The sequence below is a fragment of the Acomys russatus genome, chromosome 10 (assembly GCF_903995435.1).
Source record: "Acomys russatus chromosome 10, mAcoRus1.1, whole genome shotgun sequence".
Lineage (NCBI taxonomy): Eukaryota > Metazoa > Chordata > Mammalia > Rodentia > Muridae > Acomys > Acomys russatus.
Window position 1 is genome coordinate 64,943,039 of NC_067146.1, and position 25,326 is coordinate 64,968,364.

Consider the following 25,326-nt stretch of genomic DNA (forward strand, 5'->3'; position numbering starts at 1 on the left):
GAGTTTAAAAGCTCATACAAAGCAAGAAAATCTACTGACAGAGTGAACAGACAGCCTACAATGGGAGAAAGTCCTTACCAGCTACTTCACACAGACGGCTAAGATCTAGAACATATAAGAAACCCAAACTGCTGATAAATGGGGCATGAAATGAACAGGTGGTCCTCACAATGAGCAGCACATGTGAACCATGAACATTTTTAGACATGTTTAATACCCACAGCATTCAGGGAAATTAATACTAAAACTAATCTGTGATTCCACCTCACCTGTGTCAGAACAGCTGTCCCCAAGGAAAAAAGCACTAGGAATCCTGGTGAAGGTGAGAAAAAGGCAGTGCTGGTGGGAGTGTAAGCCAGTGCAGTCACCATGGAAATCAGGACATAGATTTCTCAAACAATTAAAAGTAGAACTACCATTTTTTTTTTAAAAAGTAGAGCTATCATTTGATGCAGCTGTACCACTCCTGGCCATACACCCAAAGGACTCCAATATCTTACCAGAGAGATTTGCACTCTAGTCATAGAAGCCAGGAAATGGAATCAGCCTAGGTATTTCTTGGTAGATGAGTAGGTAATGAAAATGTGATATACAAATACAATGGACTTTTCTCCAGCTATCAAGAAAAATGGAATATGAAAATTTCAGGAAAATGAGTAGCTCTGTAAATTACTATATTAAGAGAGGTGACTCAGACTTAGAAAGACAAATGCATGTTCTGTCTCATGCAGATCTTTGCTATTATTTTTTGTCTCTATGTACACGTGTGGGTGATAGCGTGATAGTTCATAAAACTCTAAAGGGGACCAAAAAGGGAGGAAAGTCATATTGAAGAAGGCAGGGAATGGAACACACATGACATGAAAGCAGAAAGGAGGCAACCAAGGTGGAACCATAAGGGAGGAGGAGCACAGAGAGACATGAGCAGACATGGCAAAGAGGATCCAGAAAAACAGACGTTGACAGCATCCTGATAAAGCCTGTAATTTTGTATGCTACATTTAAAAATTAACAATAAACACATAAAATACATGATACGTAGTGCAACTGCTAAAGTGCTTACCTAGCACTCACAAAGTTCTAGAGCAGATCCTTAGAACTGTATACACTGGGCACGGTGGCAGTGGTACCAGGTGTGGTGATGGTGGTGAACTATGCCTCCTACCCACCCCAGCACTAGGAAGGTAAAGGCAAAAGGATCAAAAAGTCAACATTAATCTTTGCCATACAGAGAGATGGCGGCAAGCCTGGTCTCTATGATACTCTGTCACAAAACAAAAACAAGAAAAACCACATGATAGGAACCATAGTATTATCTCCATCACTAATACTATCTTTAATATTACTAGTAAGTTAATACCACTTCTCAGGGTTATCACCTAGCACTCTGCAACACTAATGCTGTAATGAGACAGCTGGAAGCATGGTGAAGGTAAATCTGTCATTTGTTTTCTTGAAATCATGAGTGCCTGGTTCTTTGACATATCATATTAATATCGCGCTGTATTTTATGTTGTAGTTATCACACCATTGCGTATGTCTACACCACTGGTCAGGTGGTATCTTTAGGCCGTGGACCAAATCACGCAAGCAACCTGACTCTTCAGGAGGCTCCAGCAGAGAACTCTAACATTACTTGCCTGCTATCTGCAGAGGGTATGGGTACTTACCCTAGCTCATCGCTGATTTTGCAGGATCCCAATGAACTCTCATTATGGCTCTTAGTACTTTTATTTTAAAGGGTTATTTTTTTTTCTGGAGTAATGGGTAATCATTTCTAAGGATTTAAGCAATACAAAAGGAGACATCAAATTAATTACTTAATTATACTAACAATATCATTTGATATATTTAAGCAAATACCTAAGCATGCCAAATCTGATTCATTATGCAAGTGCCTAGACAACTAAAACATTTATTGAGTGAATAAATAATATTTGATCTGGTCAAAATTATTTTTATGCTATTTGTAGTCAAAACTTAGGAGAGCATAAAATTCCAACAGATGGATAGATTTGACTGGATTTATGTTTAGATTTATTTTTTCCCGGTAAAACTCTGAACATGGACGATTTGCTTTTTTAGACCTTGTGGATAATGAAGTCAAACACATTTTTGCTGGAGCACATGGCAACTTTGTGACAACTCGTCGTCGTTGTCATCGGGTATTGGTATGTGTTATTTCTTTTAAAACTTATTTTTCCCTCTAGATTTCAGGAATTATTCCTTTTTCTGGTCCTGGGGGACCAAAGCCAGGTCCTTACACATGCTAAGCAAGCATTCTTTCCTGAGCTAGACCCTCCTTTCCCTAAATTTCAGACTGGCATTTGCGACAGTATATTATTATTTATGTTTTTAGATTTCATACTAAAGTAATGCGTTCCTTTTTAAAATGGTGGATAATTTAATGAGACCTTGTCTCAAAAAAAAGGTGAGTAGAGGGCCGGGGATGTGGTTATGTGGGAGACTACTTGCCAAGCATACAAAAGCCCTGGGTTTGATCCCAGAGTGGGGAGGGCAGGAAAAGGATGGGGGTAATTAGAGGAGCTCTTTTTTTTTTCTTTTTAAAACCTTTTAAATTTATTATAATGTATTCAGGTTACATCCCGATTGTTACCCCTTGCTTGTGTCTTCCAGTTCCCACCCTCCCTCCCTCTTCCACCCTATTCCCCTCCCCTAGACCTCTAACTGAAGGGGACCTCCTCCCCCACCATACGGCCACAGCCTATGTCAGATCTCATCCAGATAGCCTGCTTCTCCTTCCTCTGTGTGCCTCCCTACTCTGCCTCCCCACCAAGGGGAAGGGATCAAATCAGGGGCACCAGAGTTTATGTCAGGGGCAGTCTCTGCTCCCCCCTTGGACAATGAGCTGTCCACTAACTATATCTGAACAGGGCATCTAGGTTTACTGTATACATTGTCCATGGTCAGTGAAACAGTTTGTGCAGGGTGATAAATATGGAGAGAAGCTCTTAAGACAAAAAAAGAGAGGGAAGATGGGACAGGGGAGATGTCTGAGATGGGGGGCCGGTGGAGGGAGAGGTACAAAATCAGCCTGTTGGGTAAAGTTTAGCCAGCAGAGAAGGAACAAATAAGAAGATAAGAGAGAGTGGATTGTGACATGGAAACTATGAGGTGGCTTTATCAGAGAGGCAACAGTGCAGGAACATCAAGTCAAACAGGCATAGAGTAGTTTACTTTTGGGAGGGTCAATTGTGTGGTTTTCGTAGAGAACAATGAACTTGCCTGGGGTGGGGTCAGCACAAGGGGAGGAAAGGAATTGAAACAAGGTTTTTGGTTGTTGGGTTTTGTTTTTTGTTTTTTTTTTTTTTTGTTTTTTTTTACAACTGAGACATTTTGACAAGAATGTAAATTAGAATATCCTGGGAGGGTTTCTTATTGGGTGGCAGAAGAAGGTACCAGAGCAGAAGAGAGAAAACAGAGTCCAGTGCTCTATGAGTTTGTGTCTCTGTGGCTGTGATGAAACACTGTGACCAAGAGCAAATTGGAGATGAAAGGGTAGTACTCAAGACAGGAACCTGGAGGCAGAAACTGAAGTAAAGACCACGGAGGAACACTGCTTACTGTCCTGCTCTGTCTTGTTCTGCTACTTTTCTTACGTACCCCAGACGCACCTGCATGGGCTTGGCACAGTAGACTGGGCCCTTACGCATCAATCATTTAGCAGGACAAAAACCACAGGCCAATCTGAAAGAGTCCATTCAGCTGAGATTCCCTAAGCTTTATGTCAAGTTGACAAAAACTATGATAAGTATAGAACTGAGATGCCTAAGCAAAGATCTATCACACAGGAACTACAGATGAGGATGAGTTAGTGGTTAGTTATTGCTTGATGACCAAGGCTAACATGAGAGTGAGAGACACAGAGGAATGTGAGTAAAGGCAAAAAGAGATGTGCAACAGTTGTCTCAGAGAGAGAGAGAGAGAGAGAGAGAGAGAGAGAGAGAGACAGAGAGAGAGACAGAGACAGAGACAGAGACAGAGACAGAGAAGTAACTGCCTTTGGAAATGCTCATCTGAAATTTTTGATCAGAGACTGGGTAGGGTTGCTTAGCACGCTGGGCAGTTGTCGTCAGTGGTGAGAGGCATTTGGAGTCGATGGAGTGATCCAGACTTGAACATAAAGACGGATGGAATTTCGCAGTCCAGGGAGGCAAAAAGGAGCTGTGGAAGTGATTAACGTAGCGAATCACAGGAGCCAAGCCAGTTGAAGAGTAAGCTGATGATCACAGAGCATGAGACCTGAGTACACCAAAGAATTCTGCCCGGGGGCTGCACTAGAAAGAAAACGGCATGTGATGGTCAGAGAGACTGTTCCTAGCTGATGCTTAAAAATGGAGCAACTGCTAATGATAAAAATCCAGTTTATGCCCTAGATATAAGGTGGTGCTGTTCAGGTAAGGGCGATTTTGCATTCTAACAGTCATTTGATGGTGACTCTGGACAATTTAGGTTAGGACACTGACAGTGACTACTGCTGGCATCTAGTGACTAAGAGCGAGGGACAGTGAGCACTATATGCAGGGTCTTTCACAACAAAGAATTAGCTAATCCCAGGGATCAATTGTTTCAGTTTAGAAACCTTATCCATGTCTTGAATAGCTAAAACGGGGAGAGAAGAAAGTCGAGATAAGTTTAGGAGCTAAGACATTGGAGTGGAAGATAGACAGCTGTCCTCAACTTTGACATTTCAAAGAATGAGGACCGGAAGCCCGATGACAGGAGCAGTCGTCTGCACAGAAGTGACACCGTGCTTAGTAAGTTTTCACAGAGAAGTTAGGGACTTCGGGGAAGAAAACAAATGATATGTAAGTGCCAGTAGGATGCAAGGGAAAATAAACCTTGTTATGGATAGACTGCAAAGTCACTGGGATTCAGATGAAAGAGCTCAGGTAGGGGTTGGAGGTGTGGTTCAGGGGAGCCTCTGTTCTCTGTGAACAAGGCCCTGGCACAGAGCCTCATCACCAGCAAAGTGGGTGGGGGGACACTTGAAACATTGTGTTTACGCATAGTTTTCAAGAGGATTTTATTTTTGAGTCTTGTTTGTTTGTTTGTTTCTTGAGACAGGGTTTCTCTGGGTAGCCTTGGCTGTCCTAGACCCACTTTTTCATAGACCAGGATGGCTTCAGACTCACAGCTATCTGCTTGCCTCTGCCTCACTGAGTGCTGAGATAGAGCCTGAGTGCTGAGACACAGCTGTGTGCCACCATGCCTGGCTTTATTTGATTTTTTTTAAGAAAAGTGCTGAAATGATAAGCATGAACCACTATGGCTAGCCCATTTTAACTTTTACCATTTTGAATATATATAAAAGACACCACACACCCAGTATTAGGGAAGCTGAGGCAGAAACATTGCAAGTTTCAGGGCAGTCTGCTCTATATAGTGAGACCCTATCTCAAATTACATATAAATTCTGTGTATGAGGTGTGTGTTAACATTTAAAACATATTGCCTACAGTGTTCTGTGGCATTAATTGTATCCATAATGCCATCAACTATTGTCACTGTCTTGTATATCTTTTTAATTACTCCAAACAGACACCTGACTCCTATGAAACAATAATTCCTCATTCTCCCACTTCCTCAGTCCTGGACATGTTATATAAGTGAAATCATATAATGACTTCTATTTTTTATTTATTTCACTTAGCATGTTTGTGGAATGTACTTATCTTTTATTAGAGTATCATTTTTAATGCTAAATAATATTTCACTGTATATTATATGTGTATCACATTGAAACTGCATTCATCTGTTGATTGACATTCTAGTTCTATTTTATGGCCATGTGAACAATGGTAAGATAAATACTGATTTATAAGCACCCATTTCAGTCTCTATTTTTAACCTTTAAAAAATGAAGACCAAGCAAAATGGCCCCGAGTTAGGAATCAGAAGGTTCAGGCCATCTCTGATGCCAAAGCTGAACCCACCAAACACCTTCCTAAGAGGGCAGGACTGGCAAGTCCCAGGTGATCTGTCAATTGTTACTCAATGTGTGTGTGCATTTCCTTGGTCATTTTTGCCTTCCTTTTCTTCCTTAAAGCATACTGCGTCCACAAGCAGTTCAGTGAAAATCCTGCCAGAAATAATCCGAATCAACCAGTCACTGGTAAAGAAATGGACAGCAGCAAAAAGTGGGAAAGAGCGTGAAGAGGCCAAAAGGTGACCCAGATTGATGACTTAGAGCCACTTCTGTGTTTGAAGTGCTGATCAGTTTGCTCTAGCTGTAAGAAAGAACATTTGGCCTGGTTGCAATAGAATTTACATTTTGGGTGTGGTTCTCTTTTACGACCTTTTGGTTGGATCAGTCACTGAGGTGCACAGGAATTCATCTTTTATTTAACATAAAAGCTACAGGGAGAATGTATATGCCATGTACTTTTCTAAGTAAGGGAGATCTATGAATGAATCTTAAAAGGAGGTTGTACTGCTCTCAGATCTTCATAGTTGACGCACCAGCATTTCAGAATTTTGGCCTTCAGAATGAAGGGTTCTATTTGAATACAAATACATGGAAAATCGGCCATAAAAAGTTGGTGAGACTATGTAGTAACATCTAAAAGTAGCATACTCATGCTATGGATACTAATAAAGACTCTAGAGCTTTATGATTTATTTATATATAAGATAAAGGAAGCTATCGGTATAACTAGCCTGCAGTCTACAGGTCACATGACCCTAGGCTACCTGTAAGTACTGCTCAATACTTTTGTATTATATATGACAGTGGTTCACAAACATCTTAATCTGCAATTCTTTAATACAATTTCTCATGTTGTGGTGATCCATAGCCATAACATTATTTTCATTGGTACTGCGTAACTAATTTTGCCACTATTGTGAATCATACGGTCATCATTTGACCCACAAAGGGTTTGCAGCCCACAGATTGAGAAGCACTGTTACATGACAATGCCACCTCGCAATGTCAAAAGGTTGTCCACTGCTGCACAGTTGTGACTTTGTGCTTGTTATTATGTTTGCAGAGAAATCAGCTTGATATTTTCATCTTCTGCTTGTTTGACTGCAAGCTTTTTGAAGACAAGGTAAAACGTCAATGAAAATTACTTTTATTTAAAATACTGGGGGCTATCTAAAATGAAGATTATAGAACCAGGTTAAGTGTGAATTTTGTCAGCACACAAATTTCAAAATAGAGAACTCTAGTTGATAAAGAATTCTTTCATTTTATAAACTACCTTCCTCTATTGTTTCATTGATGGGAATGGTGTTATATTCAGCCTCTTTATACCTACAACTAAACAGATATGCCTAATATTGCTTTACTAGTTAAAAACCAGGAATTTGTTTTACAGTTCCTACTGAGTCAGTAAAGGTGGTTTCTGGGTATATGGGGGACAAGAAATATCGAGGATGTTAGGTTCTTCTCTGTCTCTTCTGGAAACTGCCATACTACTGTTATGTCTGTTGTTGCTGTATAATTTTTTCAACCACTTCTTCATGTAGATACATTTTCTGCTGCTCTTTTGAACTTGCTTACAGTTGGCTCATGAATTTAGAAGATGGTAATATGCATGCTGTGTCATCCCCTTCTGCCCCTGAGTTTCTAGGTGACATTTGCTCATTGATCCTATGCATACCCCAGCAACTCCAATAATTATTTTTTCTTTCTTTGGATGTATCTTAATTAGGGTTACTATTGATGTAATGAAACAACAGGTCCAAAAGCAATTTAGAGATAAAAGGGTTTGTGTGTATGCATCCAAATCACTGTTTATCATCAAAGCAGGTCAGGACAGGAACTCAAGCAAGGCAGGAATCTGGAGGTGTGACCTGATGCAGAGACCATGGACTTACTTATTGGCTTGCTCCCCATGACTTGTTCATTTTTCTTTCTTATAAAACTTGGGATCACAAACCCAGGGATGGCCCAAACCATCAACCACTAATGGAGAAAATGCCCTACAGGCTTTCCTACAGCCTGATCATATGGAAACATTTTATCAATTGAAGCTCCTTCCTCTCTGATGACTCTAGCTTATGTCAAGTTGATGTAAAACTAGCCTGCTCTGTGTGTGTGTGTGTGTGTGTGTGTGTGTGTGTGTGTGTGTGTGTGTGTGATACTTGTGTATATACAGATGAAAGCTAGCAAAAGATGTTGGATGTCTCTGAGTGCTATGAAGCTTATATTTCATTTTATTTTTTTTAATAAGAGAAAGCCATCACTAGAACTAGATGATAAAACTCAGTTGTTGAAGACCACATGCCTTGGTTGCATGATACTGAGAAATCAGGTTGAAACAGACATATGATCCCAGATGGCTAGTTTCATAGTGCCAAAGGGGCAATGTAGGCATCTAGGAAGAAAAGAAACATCTGTGTACCCTACAAGCTATAATGCCTTGCAAGGTATGACCATTTGTGCAGTAGTGCACTACTGTTAATGGCATAACCAACTGCTCTCATGACTGGATTTGAGACCCACTCCATAGAAGCAAAGTCATGCCTACTACTGTAAAGCAGGTCAAAATACTGGGGGATATCATAGAGCCTATAGAGGAATGGAAACTGTTATTTAGCGAAAGTGGAATATTATCAAACTGCTTTTTGAATATTTATAATTATATTCAGAAACAAATGCTATTATCAGCCTTAACAAAGGAACGTTTTGTTTTGTTGTATTTTCCACTGTGATTGGTGGTAAGTGTAGAAACTCATGGCTGCACAAGGTCCCTAAAATAAGGGATAGATGAGGGTTCAGTTTTAAAGAAGACATGCCATTCCATGTAAACTCAGGGAACATTGCACAAGATGGAGCAGAAAAAAAAATGTACAAGGGTAAAAGGTCTTCAAAATGCTGTGTTCTGGGCAGACACAGCTATTACAACCACAAACTCCGCAAAGCTGTGGATGTCTGAATTGGGTCTAGATGAGAATGGGTCCATCAATGCTCAGGCACAAAAGGAGGTTAGGGTCCAGAAGTTCTATCCATGATCGATGAAATATTTGCTGCAGATTGATTCAGGAAGAGTGAGCATCAGTGTCTTCAGCTGCAATCCATGGGTGGCTCCGCAAGGATAGTTACAATGAATAGTTGTAAACCCATGGTGGGCCCACAAGGATTCTTGTAATGGATAATTGTAATCCTATACTCATCTGGACATCTCAGGTTAGAGTGGGTCACAAAGCAAAACTAAAAGTCATGAGTCTGGGAAAGGTATTGATAGGGGTGAAATGGGTATTGATGAAAGGAGATAATAGAAGACAATGGGGCAGGAATAACTGGAGTACATCATATAGTTGTATCAAACTGTCAATGAACAAAACTAAGAAGTAAAAATGTAGAAATAAAGGCAAACAAAGGTTTGTTGAGAGGTGGCAAGATCGTTCCCTACAGCAGTGAAGGGATTCGCAGTTTCTGTCTACCTTAGTTTTTGAGACAAAGCTTCTCACTTAACCTGAGACTCCTGTGACTGTGACTAGGCTTGATGGCCAGCAAGGTCCCTGGATATCATCCTCCACCTCCCAACTCGGGTTACAGGCACACAGGCACCATTGTTGCACAGCTTTTCATGTGGGTGCTGGGGATTTTAAGCCATATCCTCCTGCTTTCCCAAATTCATGCTCTCCTCCTGAACCATCTCCCCAGGCCTATTTTTCTTTTTTTTTTTTAATGTATTTTATTAGCACGTATTAGTTATACCTAATAGTGAATTTTGATGTGCTGTTTCACACATTGTATGTTTTAATCATTTTCCCTCCCCCCATTACCATCTCTTGTCTCCTCATTCTCTAGTTGATCCTCTTCCTCTTCACGTGCATTGTGATGTTTTGCCAGTATGTATGTCTTTGTGAGCGTGTTGGGCAACCTGGGACTACAGTTATAGACAGTTGTGAGCTGTCCGTTTGGGTGCTGGAATTGAGCCTCGGTCCTCTGGAACAGCAGCCAGTGCTCTTTACTGCTGAACTATCTCTCCAGGTCTGACAAATGAGTTTCATTAGGATTGTTTACTGGGGCCTAGGGCACATTAGCAGTGGCTACAACACTGAAGAAAACATCTCTTCTGTCTCCAGCAACCACCACCAACTTACAAATCTTTAGGAAGGGTTGGGGTCCCATGAGCTCACTGCTCCACGACAGGGTCTAGTCTTGTGCAAATCTTCAGCAGGAAATGGTGGATGCTATGAGTTCAAGAACATAACAACTGTATTATACTTACTAGCCAGAGTTCCTCACCACTACCACACCCTTTCTCTGGCACTTACAATTTGTCCATTCCCTTCACAATATTCCCTAAACCTTGGATATAGGCGGTCCACTTATGGGTGAGCATTCAGCAGACACTTATTCTCAGTATTTTGAGTCTTTGTAGTTACCGCTGAGCACTGGAACAAGAAGGTTCTCTGACCAAAGCTGACACCTGCACCGTTCTCTGGGTATAAACAATTATTCAGAAGGAAAACTAGTGGGTACATCATATCCATTTAATAAAACCAGACCAGTAGTTTTACTACTGGGGCTTGTAAGCTAGTTAGCCATAGGCTTTTGACCTGTAGTATCAGGTGTGAATTCCCTCCTGTGCAGGAAGTCTCAAGTCCAATCAGAAAGTGGTTGGTGACCCCTACAGAGGATTTGCCACTATTGCATCAGTAAGCTCATCTTTCCTGGCCTGTGAGCACTGTTGTATGTAGGATCCGTGGTTGAGTAAGACTGTTTCGGAAAATTCTCCCAAAGCAGCTTTCCTAGCACTTTCTGGCAATGTGAGGACTATCCAGAGCAAAGAAGCTTCTATCCCAGTCCCAGATTTTCTCTATGTCCTGGGAACAAAGTGTGAGTCTCACTGATTTGTATTATCCAGCCTGGTTCTAAGTCATCTTGGGATACAAGACACTGTTGAACTTCAAAGAATTCGCTAGGAAATAGAGAAGCTTAGGAAAGATAAATGCCATGGCTTCTGGTTCATTAGGCATCATCTTTCGAGACTCCATAAAATATCTGTGTATCTCTATTTACCCACCCAAAGACAGACAAGAAATCTGGATGTTGTTTGCATTGCCCTCTGGCATTTTTTTCCCAGTTTGGAAGGAGAAAACTATCCAGGACATGGTATCTCCTTTCTTCTTTATGCTAGCCTGAGACTCACGCTTATTGCATGTAAAGAAATCTTCTATATTAATATTTTAGGAGTTAAGGCCATACCAGTTCAAAATATGACAAGTAGGTATATTGATTATTTTCAGCTGAAAGCACCTAAGGCATGATATTATAGGAACAGATTATCTGACTTGGTTTTTTTTTTTCTACATGTATCAATCAATAAAAAGCTAAGGTGTCACCCTAGATCAAAGTGAGAAAGTATAATAGTAAGTGAAGTTATGAGGAACTCATGTGAATACTCATTGGAGTAACCCTTTTAGCTACACACACACACACACACACACACACACACACACACACACACACACCTCCTACTCTTAGCATTAAGAGTTACTATCTTAGTCTACTCACCCATTTTCTTATTATTCCTTTATAAATGTGTTATTTGTCTAAAAAGTATAAAACATCATGCTTTTGACATTTCTTTGTCCTTATCTTGTTTCTATGTACCATATAATTTTAATAAACCTTATAAGACTTTCTCACATATGTGTGTCTTTCTTATGCTTATCGAATATAGGAGAATATTCTATGCTTACTGAGTGTTTAGGCCCACCAAAAGATTCCACAGGGCCAGCAGCAAGGCAGAAGTGATCTGTTCCTCTTCTATAATACTGCCTTTTAAAGAAAAAAAATATTCGTGACCACTTTTTGCAAGTTTTAAGCTTTCAGGAGAAGTTTGCAAGGGAGAAAGATGTTTGGAGACATATTTACAGTTATAAATTGTATAAGTTCGAGTTCTAATATCAATATTGATATTTAATTCAGCAAGCACAAGTATTTATTGATTATTTTTTTAAATCTCTTAGACTTGTGGATGCTGGTCACCAAATCAACCTTCTAACTAGACAGTAGGGTAGTATTTCAATGTGGGGTCAGGTTGAGAAGAGTTGGGTAAACATGCAAGGATCTAGGACTGGTGCAAATAGCTAGGACAGGATTTTCAGGTAAGAGATTCAAAGACTCTCACCACACAAATTGTGTGTTAATTAGTTAATATGTCTTTCAAAAAGTTTCTAAATTGAACAATCAAACTTCTGTGCTGACAAAGTCTCTGGGGATAGTAAAACCACTGTTTATCACTCCATCTCTAAAGTAACTGTGGAAATATAACACTTAAATAGAAATGGTGGCTGGACATAGTGGTGAGCATACCTGTAATCATAGCACTTGGAATCTGAGGCAGGAAGATCACAAATTCAAGACCAGCCTGGGAATGGGAAGAATTTGTTTTATAAATAAAAAAATTAACAAAACAAACAGAAAGGGCACCATATGTGGAGAGCAGGCAACTCCAGTCTGTTGAATAGACTGTCAGAATTGATAGTTTCTTAGAGTTTATAAAATCTTGCTAGGGCTCAGCTTGTAATTTGTGGTAGAGTATGGTTTACCTTATGTGAGGCCCTAGGTCAGAGGCCATGGGCTCAATCTTAGTACCATAAAATAAATAAAATAAGGTAAAGTGGAATAAAATAAAATCACGCTAAAATTGCAGGCCATGCTTGATGTTACTGATTTTGAGATAGCAAGTTGTGGTTTATTCCTTTTTAACAAGAACATATCTATACATTTCTGTTTTGTTCTACTCTTATTTTGAAAAGAGACATGCTTCAAATGAAGTTAATAGTTTGTGTGTGGTAATAGGAATTTTAAAATGTTATTTTCCCACTGTTTATATATATATATTCTATTTGTAGAGATACTGGAGAGAATAATTTCATTGAAGTGGACTTAGAACTGGCAAGGAGTGTCTTCAAGAAGTTAACATCAAAGAAATGGATTTCTTCCTTGGTAAGAGCCACTATTTATTTGACTTACTTGAGATACAGCACAATCACACTATGATATAGGAATAAATAGAAGAATATCTTAGTTTTCGTGGGAGGTGGGTGACAAGGATCTGTGACTGGGGCTGAACAGATGGCTAGTCTCCATTATAAAGGTACTATAGTCCGTACTGTGATAGGTAGTAAGATTTACTTTTTTATTAAACCATTAAATGCACAGTATATATAGTATTTGTTTTCAATATGAAGAGAATAATACTGAGATATAAAGCTTCTATCTAGCAATGCACACAAAAGAGCAGTGGTTTGGGAAGTAGGGTGCCCTCTGTGGTGAATGGTTAAAAAGCTCAATATCTGTTTTGGGATAAATCATGGGTGTATTTTGGATGAATCTCTGCTAATGGTTTATTCCTTCTCTTCTTTGGGTTTACTATTTTCTTTACCTATGACTTCCATTTGTTCTTAAGGTTTATTATTCTGGACAGCATAGAAAGGAAGCTACAAATTTTGGTTGTGACTACAGGAAGCTGTATTAATAATAGAGAGATATCAAGATGTCTTAGTTCCATGGGGCTACCAAACATAGTGTAACATGGTGGTCTTATAAACAGAGGAAAGAGACTTTAGAGTTTTGGAGCTGGGATATTTGGAAGCTCTAATATTAAGGTGTTAACATAGTGAGTATCTGTTAAAGCTGAACTTTCTGAAGACTATGCCTTCATTGTGTCTTCATGTAGTAGAAAGGGCTAGGGGTCTTGTTTATAAGGCCACCAATCCCATTGTTGAGGGTTATATTTTTATGACCTAATCATCAACAACATTCTTCTTAATACCATTGCACTGAAGGGTAGGATTTCAACATATGATTTTTGGGGAGACAACAGACAATTTGTAGCACAGAAGAAAGGAAGACACAATGCATTCACCTGCACTAAAAACTAGAGGCAGGGTTTATGTACTAATTTACCAGTGTAAGGAAAGTGAAAGAAGGGGCATCTATGGATGGAACAAATGGGCTTCTACAGAGATAGATACGAGGAATGTCTATCTGTGATATTTTTGTAAAAGCAACATTTATTTGCCTGTTTCAAATTCAAAGGCTTACTGCCTCCTTCTGCTAACCTACACCTAGTCCTGGAAGCTTCTTTCCTCCATACAATATAATCTAGGCCTAGAATGCTTTCAGCCTCTGAGACTTGCTGCTTAATAAACTCACTCTTTATTGTCTTACTGAACTCTTGGCTGGTTCAACACAGCTGTTCTGGATCAAACTCCTTTCCCAGTGGACATATTCAGTCTGGCTTCTCTCTGTGTCCTTGAAATGCTCTGCTTGGCCTCAAACTAACTCCAACCAACCTTTTCTAATCTTCTGAATCCTTCTAATTCTGTGGCTCATTTGGTCTTCACCTGAGTTTGGTTTGTTCTTTTTCTGCAACCTGTGTCTCTATAACTGTCCCAGTAAAACTTCTCTCTCTCTCTCTCTCTCTCTCTCTCTCTCTCTCTCTCTCTCTCTCTCTCTCTCTCTTTCTGTATTGCCCATTACGTAGCTTCCCTTTCCTCTCCAAAACAAGCTACCACCACCATACCACAAATTAGTTACACTATAATTTTTTATATATGTTGTATGTTAAAGGTCTGTTTTGAATTAAATAAGTATTCGGTAATTTTGGCTCTGAAGAAAATAAGGACAAAAGCAGATTTCGTGTGTGTGTGTGCATCTGTGTGTGAGAGAGGGTAATAGCTTTTCTTCTTTTCTTTTTACCTCTTTTTACTTTTTTTAACATGGCCTCTGTTACACAGACTGGCCTGCATCTCTTTAGGGTGACACTGAATTTCTGATCCTGTTTGCCTAGCTCTTGATTGTTGCTATACTTGATTTATGTGGTGCTTGCGGGGCAAAGGCAGGGAGGGCTCTGTGCAGTCTAGGGAGGCTTTTTACCAAACCAAGCTACTTTTCAGGCTTTCTTTTCTGCATCACAGAAACTGGTTTTGAAGTTAAAAATCAGTTGCAGTCTCTGAGTAATGAACTCCGCATGTGTGCCACTGTGACTATCTTACAGAATTGTTTCTGAGAATGTCACATTAGTTTCAAACCATCTCTTTACCATGCATGTCCATTTGCACGTGATTTCACTTCATCTCCTTGACATGCCACAATACACAATAGGCAGGTGGCTCACACGAGGGGAGCCTAAAGGGCACGTGGACTATACATGTTGACAATACTTCATCAACAGCCTCCAGAAGGACTAACTGGACTTTCTAATCAAAAGATCGTGGAATGAAACCTGTAGTTATAACTTGTATTCATTCCCAACACCATGTCTTTTGTAACTCAGCTTTGTTCTTTGCCCTCTTTTGACCACAGATAGCTACATGCCTGGAGGAGAATCTCCTCAGGGGCCTCCCATACAGTTCTCCACACGAAGAAGCTCTGTTGGTTTTTCTTTTGCTCCCAGAATGTCCCATGATGCAGGAGCCCAAGAACTGGAAAAGACTGACGGTGGAATTTTTAAAGGCCATTTATAAAGTGAATCCGAAATCATTAGCATTTCTGAGTAAGTTTTGTATCATTTTCCAAATATATCCAGTAGGATCACTTTTGAAGTAGAAATTGTAGCAAACATTGGATACATTTCATAATTCATATTGAGTAGATGGTATACGAAGCTTTGCAAAGATTAGTCCCAACCCATTATGACCACTGCTCTTGTCACACAAAGCCAGTGTTCTCAGCCTCACCTAGGCCTCTAGCATGAGACTTTGCTAACCACACAGTGCCAAGTCAAGATAAATCATAGTTTTAGTTCACATTTTGGAAACTTCAAACATCTGATCAAGAGTGATAAAAAGCAAGGTTAAACTTCTTATCATTGTTGTTTTATTCAAATTATGGACTTTTTCATAGATTTAAGTGAATGTGGAAGGTCTGATGCTTAAGCAACACAAAGGTACATACAAGTGAACTACACCCCGTGCCATCTTAGGAGGAGTTATAGACTCCATTTTTTTTTGTGTAAATATTACAACCCTCTTTTATGGATGTTTCAATGAGGGGTAAGTGGGTAAGTGCACTTGTTCCAAACTCAGCACCCTTATGAAAAGCTGGCACAGCTGTGTAATCTATAACCTCAGTGCTGCAAGGAACAAAGAGAGAAAGGCTGAGGCTGGTGCTGGCTACCAGATTAGCTCCAGGTTCAGTGAAAAAAACCCTCTGTCAAAGGAGCAAGGCATGGGATGATAAGTCAAGACACTGGACATCCTGCTATGTCCTGCACACACACATATGTATAACACACACACACACACACTTTTATAACAGCCCTCTCTCAGGAACTACCAAGTGTTGCTTAAGAACTGTGTTAAGCCATCATTTAAAGTCCCCACCACTGTAGCAGCTGATCCAGAACATGGAATGTTCTATGGACAGTTGCTTCCAGTCTTCTGCTGCTATGATATTAGTGACATGTATTTCTTCAATGTATATAAGCATACACATGCAAGAAAAATGCAAGGAAGTATAGTTACAGGAATAAAGTATTAAGTTGTATGTCCATTTTATTGGGTGAATTATCAGTGTGTGCCAGAGCAGGTGAAGTCCAGAAGAGAGTATCAGATGCCCTGGAACTGGAGTTAAAGAACTATCGTGTGGGTGCTGGGAACTGAACCTGAATTCTCTGCAAGAGCAGTGAGTGCTCTTAACCATGGAGCAACCACTCCAGCCCCTGTGTTTGCATTTTCTCAGGAGATTTTCCTGGGTGTGGGAGTGAACATCTATAATTACAGCACTTGGGATGTAGAGGAGGTGAACCAGGAGTTAGTTCAAGGGCAGCCGTGGCCACATAATGCTCTTAACTACCGAGTCATCTCTGTATCCCCAGTATGACAGTTTTACAGTTTACACAATATGTAACTATCAGATCAAAGATACTAAGATATATGTCCTCTCATGAATTTATTATTTATTTATAATAGGAACATTCAAAAGTCTCTCTACTGGCTGTTTTTAAACAATAAGTTGCTATTGTTTAAAAAAGTTAACTTCTTTACAGTGTTGGGTGTTAGAAGTTTCTCCAACTTCACACTTGGAACAGCTAGCCAACTCCTTCCATGGCTGCTGCCCCTTCCCCTGCCTTTATGAGATTAATATTTTTAGTTTACACATAAGAAAACATCTCATGTTACTGGCTTATTTAACAAGTTCTTGAGTTCCATATATCTTTTAAAAAATGTCAGATTTCATTTTCTATTATAATTTTTATGTGTAAATCTTTGATCCATAAGGTTGATCTAGGATAGATTTCATTTTTTTCTAATGAGTTTTCATTTATCCTTGCACCATTGCTGAGTGATATGTTTTCTTTTCAGAAGATGCAATATACTAAAATGTCTTGTATACTTCAGCCCATGGTCTGCACAGCATGCATCTGCACAGTATTTAATTACATTATGTTGATAATTTATTTTAACCTTTCTGGTTGTTGTTTTTTGAGATGGAGTTTCTTGGAACACAAAATGACCTTTGATGCTTCATCGTCCTGCCTCTGGCTTCTGGGCACTGGGATTTTAATATTTACTAAGGTTATTTACTGAGAACTCCTTTTTAAATGTACCAAAATCCAATGCAATCTCAGAAATGTTAAAAGTGAGTTGTTGGTATTTAAAATAAGTGTATGTCTATATGTGACAGCTATTTATGGAATCGGAAAACAAGATTACTTAGATTTTTTTTTAGGTAAAAATGTCAAAACAGTTGCAACTATATTCGTCTGTATATTTTTAGACTTTTGTAGCTATTTGACAAAATTGCTGGTTTGAAAGTAATGAAGTCAGCACATGATTTTAACCTCATCACCCAGATGATGAGGCAGGAAGCTGGGCAGAAGTTCAGGGCCACCCTGGGCTACATATTAAAGACTATATAAGAAAACAATATGACCAGAAACATCAAATCAAATAAAGACAACAAAACCAATGAAAACCATGGCCAATCAGTTAATCACAAATAAGAGCCATTAGTAAGTTTCTTCAAATCCTGAATTTGAGATGTTTTTAATTTTAATGATATTTCTCTGAATAAAGCTTTCCCCTGCATCTGCTCATTAGTATGCTGCCGTGATAATATCCATAGAAGTGTTGTTTTATGGTTATGATGGTAGATGTGGAAAATGTTGTCTATTTCTCGTCTTAACTATTCCAGCAGAAACTGTGGGGGTTAAGGGATGAGAAGAGAAACATATTGATCATGTTTATTTTCACACCCTCAGGGAAGTGTTGGACTTCTTTGGAAGCTTCTTCTCTGAACATACTAGTCCAGATGCTAAAGAATGCCATCATCCCTCAGCTGCATGATATAGTTACAGAGAGGCAATATGTCTCTACTATTACACCTTTATTTAGAGTAATGAAAGAAGTGCATAAGGTAAGGTTCCCTCTAAAGGAATGTATATACCAATTTATCTTTTAAATTTATTTATTTATTATTATTTTATTAATTTATTCAGATTACAACTCAATGGTTTTCCCCTCACTTGTACCCTCCCGTCTTTCCCTCCCTCTTTCACCCTATTGCAATTTATTTTATTTTTTAAAATTTATTATAATTTATTCAGATTACATCCTGAATGTTGTCCCCTCACTTATATCTTCCCATTCCCAGCCTTCCTCCCTCTCCCATACTTATCCCTTACCCTAGACCTCTGACAGCAGGGGACCTCCTCCTCACCATGTGGCCACAGCCTATCAGGTCTCAATCTGATAGCCTGCTTCCCCCTCCTCTGTGTGCCCTCCAGGCCTTCCCACAGAGGGATGGTGATCAAATCTCAGGCAATAGAGTTCATGTCAGAGACAGTGCCCACTTTCCCCACAACCATGGAAAATAATCTGTCCATTGCCTATATCTGAACAGAGAGTCCAGGTTTATTTCGTGCATTGTCCTTGGCTGGTGCAACAGTTGGTTCCACCCTCCTCTCCATATCCTCCAGCCTTGATGGTCTCCTTGTGGGGCTCCTGAACCCTCTGTGTCCTTCTGTCCCCCTATTCTTTAACTTTCTCCACCTGAGGTCCAGCAGGTAGTCCTAGCATCTGTCCCTATCCTCTGCTGGATCAAGTCTTTCAGAGGACATCTATGTGGGCTAAAATGCACTTATAAGTGAGTCTATACCATGGGTCTGGGTTACCTCACTCAGGCTGATCATTTCTAGTTCCATCCAGTTGCCTGCATTTTTCAAGATTTCCTTGTTTCTAATAGCAGAACAGTATTACATTGTACAAATGTTCCACATTTTAAAAAATCCATTCTTCAGTTGAGGTTGTTTCCAGCCTACTACAAATAAGACTGCTATGAACACAGTTGACAAAATGTCCTTGTTGCATGTGGAGCAGCTTTCTGGTATATGCTCAGGAGTGGTATGGCTGGCTCTTGAAGTATAACTATTCCCAATTTTCTGAGAAAGCACCAGATTGATTTCCAAATTATCGTACAAGTTTGCACTTCCACCAACAATGGAGGAGTGCTCCCCTTTCTCCACATCCTCACCAATATGTGCTGTCACTTGAGTTTTTGACTTTAGCCATTCTGACAGGTATAATATGGAATCTCAGAGTTAATTTGATTTGTATTTCTCTGCTGACTACGGTCTTTGAGCATTTCTTTAAGTGTTTCTCAGCGATTCGATGGTCCTCTATTGAAAATTCTCTGTTTAGCTCTGTATCCCATTTTTCAATTGGGTTATTTGGTTTGGTGCTGTTTAGCTTCTTGAGTTCTTTATATGTTTTGGATATTAGCCCTTTATCAGATCTAGGGCTGGTGAAGATCCTTTCCCAGTCGGTAGGCTGATGTTTTGTTCTGTTGACAGTGTCTGTTGCCTTACAGAAGCTTTTCAGTTTCATGAGGTCCCATTTATTACGCCAATGAGTTTTAGGCTCTTTTGCACTTTCTCTTCTAACAGATTTAGTGTCTCTGGTTTTATTTGAGGTCTTTAATCTACTTGAACTTTAGTTTTATGCAGTTTGATAATATATAGATCTATTTGCATTTTTCTACATGTAGACATCCAGTTAGTCCAGCACCATTTGTTGAAGATGCTATCTTTTTTCCATTGTATTGATTTGGCATCTTTGTCAAAAATCAAGTCTCCATAGGTGTGTGGGTTTATTTCTGAGTCTTCATGGTTCCATTGATAAGTCACCCTATCTCTGTGGCAGTACTGTGGTGTTCTTATTACTGTTGCACTATAGTACAGCTTGAGATCAGGCATGGACATTCCTCCAGAAGATCTTTGATTGTTTTAACTATTCTGGTTTTTTTTTTTTTCCTGTGTGTGTGTTTTTATTTCTTTCTTTCTTTGTTTTTCCATATGGAGTTGAGAAGTGATCTTTCAAGGTTTGTAAAGAATTTAGTAGGTATTTTGATAGGGATTGCATTGACCTGTAGATTTCTTTTGGTAAGATGGCCACCTTTACAATGTTTATCCTCCTGAACCATGCACATGGAGATCTTTCCATCTTGTGATATCTTCTGCAGTTTCTTTCTTTAGAAACTTGAAATTTTTTTCATACATGTCTTTTACTTGCTTGGTTAGAGTTAGAACTAGATATTTTATATTATTTTTGGCTATTGTGAAGGGTGTAGTTTTCCTAATTAATTTCTCTGACTTTTTGATATTTGTATGCAGGAAGGCTACTGTTTTTTTTTTAAAGTTAATCCCACATCCAGCCATATTAATAAATGTGTTTATCAGCTGTAGGAGATTTTATGGGTGGAATTTTTATGGGTCATTTATGTATACCATTGTATCATTTGCAAATAATGATACTTTGACTTGCTCCTTTCTGATATGGATTCCTTTTTTTCTCCTTTTGTTCTCTTATTGCTCTCGCTAGAACTTTAATCACTATATTGAAGAGATCTGCAGAGAGTGGGCAGCCTTGTCTGGTCCCTGATTTTAGTGGAATTTCCTTGAGTTTCTCTCCATTTAGTTTGATGTTCACTATCAGCTTACTGTATATAGCCTTTAATATGCTTAGGTATGTGCCGTATATCCCTGACCTCTACAAAACTTTAAACATGAACGAATGTTGGAATTAGGCAAGTGCTTTTTCATGTGATTTTTTCTCTTTCAGCTTGTTTATATGATGGATTACATTGATAGATTTCTGTATGTTGAATCATCCTTGCATGCCTGGGATGAAGCCTACTTGGTCATAGTGAATGATATTTTTGATATGTTCTTGGATTCAGTTTGTGAGTATTTTATTTATGTTTGCATCAATGTTCACAAGAGAAATTGGTCTGAATTTCTCTTTCTTTGCTGAGTCTTTGTGAGGTTTAGGTATCAAGGTGACTGTGACTTCACAGATGAATTTGGTAATATTCCTTTGGTGTCTATTTAGTGGAATAGTTTGAAGAGTATTAGTATTAGCTCTTCTTTGAAGATCTGGTAGAATTCTGTGTTGAAACCATCTGGCTCTGGGCTTTTCTTTGGTTGGGAGACTTTTAATGATTGTTCTATTTCCTCAGGAGACATTGAACTATTAATTTATTTGCTGATCTTTGGCAAATGTGGCAAGTGGGATCTATCAAGAAAACCATCCCTTTCATTTGATTTTCAAATTTTGTGGCATATGAGCTTTTGAAGTAAGACCTAAAGATTCTTTGGATTTCTTCATTGACTGTTGTTATGTCTCCCTTTTCATTTCTTATTTTGTTGATTTGGACAGTGTCTCTCTGCCTTTTAGTTAGTTTGGCTAAGGGTTTGTCTATCTTGCTGATTTTCTTGGAGACTCAACTCTTGGTTTCATTGATTCTTTGAATTGCACTCTTTGTCTCTATTTTACTGATTTCAGCCCTGAGTTTGTTTATTTCCATCCATCTACTCCTCTTGGGTATGTCTCCTTTTTTTTTTCCTAGGGCTTCCAGATGTATCGTTAAGTTGTGTGTATGAGATGTTTACAATCTCTTTATGAAAGCACTTAGTGATGTGAACTTTCCTCTTATCACTGCTTTCAATGTGTCCAATGAATTTGGGTATGTTGTTCCTTCATTTTAATTGAATTTTAGGAAGTCTCTAATTATTTCTTTATTTCTTTCTTGACCCAGTGGTCATTAAGTAAAGAGTTGTTCAGTTTCCATGTATGTATCCTTTTTGTCATTTCTGTTACTGTTGAGGTCCAGCTTTAATCCATGGTGGTCTGATAGGATATAAGGTACTACTTCAATCTTCTTGTATTTGTTCAGGCTTGTTTTGTGACCTAATGTGTGGTTATTTTCGAAGAAGGTTACATGAGGTGCTGAGAAGAAGGTATAATCTTTTGTGTTTGGGTAAAACATTCTGTAGATATCTGCTAGGTCCATTTGATTCATGATATTGGTTAATGATGTTATTTCTCGGCTTAATTTCTGTTTCAATGATCTATTCTTCAGTGAAAGTGGGGTGTTGAAGTCTCCCACTATTAATGTGTGGGGATCAATGTGGTGTTTAAGCTTTATTAATGTTTCTTTTACAAATGTGGGTGCTCTTGTATTTGATGCTTAGATGTTAAGAATTCGATGTCATCTTCGTCATGTTTCCCCTTGTTGAGTATGAAGTGTCCTTCCTTGACTCTTTCGATTCATTCTTGTTAAAGTCTATTTTATTAGATTTTACAATGACTATTCCAGCTTGTTTCTTGTGTCCATTTGCTTGGAAGAGCTTCTTCCCAACCTTTACTCTCAGGTATTGTCTGTTTTTGAGGCTTAGGTGTATATCTTGTATGCAGCAGAATGTTGGGTCCTGTTTATACATTTATTCTGTTAGTCTGTGTCCTTTTATTGGAGAATTGAGCCCACCGATGTTGAGAGAGATTAATGACCAGTAAGTGTTAGGTCCTTTTATTTTGATGCTGGTATGGTAGTGTGTTTGTGTGCTTATCTAATTCTTGTTTTGCTAAGGTGAAGTTATCTATTTCCTGTGTTTTCCTGAGTGCAGTTAGCATCCTTAGGTTGAAGTTTTCCATTTAATATCTTCTGTAGAGCTTGATTTGGGAATAGGTCGTTGAAATTTTTGGTGGATATATTAGTCTGCACTGGCATCTATGATCACTTAGGGTTTGCATGACCTTTGCCCAGGCCCACTTGGCTTTTATTGTCTCTACTGAAACGTCAGGTGTGATTCTGATTGGTTTCCCATTTTATGTTACTTGTCCTTTTTTCCTTATTGCTTTTAATATTTTTTTTTGTTTTGTACATTTTGTGTTTTGATTCATGTGGCAGGAGAATTTTCTTTCATGGTCCACTCAATTTGGTATTCTGTAGGCCTCTTATATGTTTTTATGCATGTTTTTTTAATTGGGAAATTGTCTTCCATGATTTTGTTGAAAACATTTTCTGGGCCTTGGAGTGGAGCATCTTCTTTTTCCTCAATTCCTACTATTCTTAGGTTTTGTCTTTTTATAGTGTCCTTAAATTCTTGGATGTTTTGTACCATGAATTCTTTAGATTTAACATTTTCTTGATGGTTGCATCAAATTCTTTCATTGTATTTGGTTACAGATTTCATTCTTTCCCTCCATTATCATGTTCATTATGAAGGATTTGAGGTCTTTTTCTTGTGTTTCAGTTGTGAGTAAGTTTTGAGGACTAATTGCTTTGGGATAACTGGAAATGCCATATTATTTAGGCTTTTGTTGTTTGTGTTTTTACACTGGCCTTTAGTCATGTTACTGTGTCTGGCACTGGGTGGAACTTTCTGGTGTCCTCCACTGGCTGTTGAGAGCAGCTCATAGGTGAGTGGCTACAGGTTGAGACCCTTCACCTATGGGGATCAGGGAACCCTTCAGTGGATCATGAGAGTGACCTGGGTTCAGATCTGGGAACTTTTGGTCAATTGGTGAGGTGACCTGAAGTCAGATCCACCATTGTTCCACATTATGGAGTCTCCTCTGAGCTAGGAGGTCCAGACCCTGGTGTTTATGGCCCACTACTTGATCCGAGACAAGAGCAAGTGTGTTGCATACCAACTGGCATATGTTATTACACATACACACACTCACACACACACACACACACACACACACACACACAAATGCACAAGCACACACACACTATCTATTTCATTGTAATTTAATCTTGTGATCATAGGTTAATATAAAAGAAAATGATTCCTTCTGCCTTTTCCAAACATTCTTAATGCAGTTTTCCCTGTTCTTGGGCATTCTTTCATTGCTGATTTCCTGCCCCCTCCCTAATTATAGTCTATCCAGTTTTCCCATTTTCTCTCTCATATCACTCGTATACTATTATTCTCCTTTCAGGCATTTCTTCTGTCTCACTCTATCCTCATCCTCCCTTTTACTATCTTGGGTTCTGTGGTTTTCTCTGTGTTGTATATTCACATTTGAAGATTTGGAGGAGCCAGGAAATGGATGACATAGAACATGTGATATGTATGGTCTTTCTGGTTCTGGATTACCTCACTCAGCATAATTTTTTTCTAGCTTTATTTATCTGAAATTTTCAAGATTTCATGTTTCTTTAGATCTGAATAATATTCCTGAGTGCATATGTACTACATTTCATTATTCATTCATCAATTGAAGGACATTTAGGTCTTTTCCATTTCCTAGCTCATGAGGTTAAGGTGGCAATGAAAAGAGCAAAGGAAATATCTGTTTAATAGGATACAGTGATATTTTAAATGAAAATGCTGCCCCCAGGCTTATATGTTTGAATACTTGGCCTCCAGTTGGTGGCTATTTGGAAAGGATTATAAAGTATGACCTTGTTGAAAAAGTATGTCGCTTGGATAAAAATGCCATTGACATCAGGCTTTGAGGTTTCAAAGATTTATGCTATTTTGGTTACCTCTGTCTACTTCCTACATACATAGAGATGTATGCTCTTAGCTATTCCTGTTGTCATGCTTTTGCTCCACCACCATAGACTCCAACCATCTGAAACAATAATCACAATTAAACACTTTTATGCTATCTTGGTCATTATAGCAGTATAGGGCTACTGATTTTTTTAGTTGGTTTTGTATCCAGCCATTTTGCTGAAGGTGTTTATTGGCTGAAAGAGTTCCTTGATAGAATTTTTTGGGGGTCACTTATGTACACTATCATATCATCCATGAATAGTGATAGTTTGATTTCTTCCTTTCCAATTTGTATCCCCATGATCTCCTTTAGTTGCCTTGTTGCTCTAGCTAGGACTTTAAGTACTATATTGAAGAGATACAGAAAGACTGGACAGCCTTGTCTTGTCCCTGATGTCATTTTCTCTCTGTTTAGTGTGATGTTGACTATAGGCTTGTTGTATACTGCCTTTATTATGTTTAGGTATGTACTTTGTATCCCTGCTTTGTCCAGGACTTTTGACATGAATGGGTGTTAGATTTTGTCAAATGCTTTTTC

The 25,326-nt window shown here is 38.8% G+C and overlaps 1 protein-coding gene across 1 annotated transcript in view; it reads left to right on the forward strand.

The window, feature by feature from the left end:
• Positions 1-25,326, forward strand: part of Herc6 (HECT and RLD domain containing E3 ubiquitin protein ligase family member 6) — a 63,849-nt gene that overhangs the window by 15,157 nt on the left and 23,366 nt on the right. Inside the window, exons 7-13 of the mRNA XM_051152292.1 lie at positions 1,520-1,656; positions 2,086-2,171; positions 6,071-6,189; positions 7,014-7,073; positions 12,844-12,937; positions 15,302-15,491; positions 18,201-18,355. Coding sequence (XP_051008249.1) covers positions 1,520-1,656; positions 2,086-2,171; positions 6,071-6,189; positions 7,014-7,073; positions 12,844-12,937; positions 15,302-15,491; positions 18,201-18,355 — 841 coding nt within the window. The remainder of the gene's footprint in view (positions 1-1,519; positions 1,657-2,085; positions 2,172-6,070; positions 6,190-7,013; positions 7,074-12,843; positions 12,938-15,301; positions 15,492-18,200; positions 18,356-25,326) is intronic.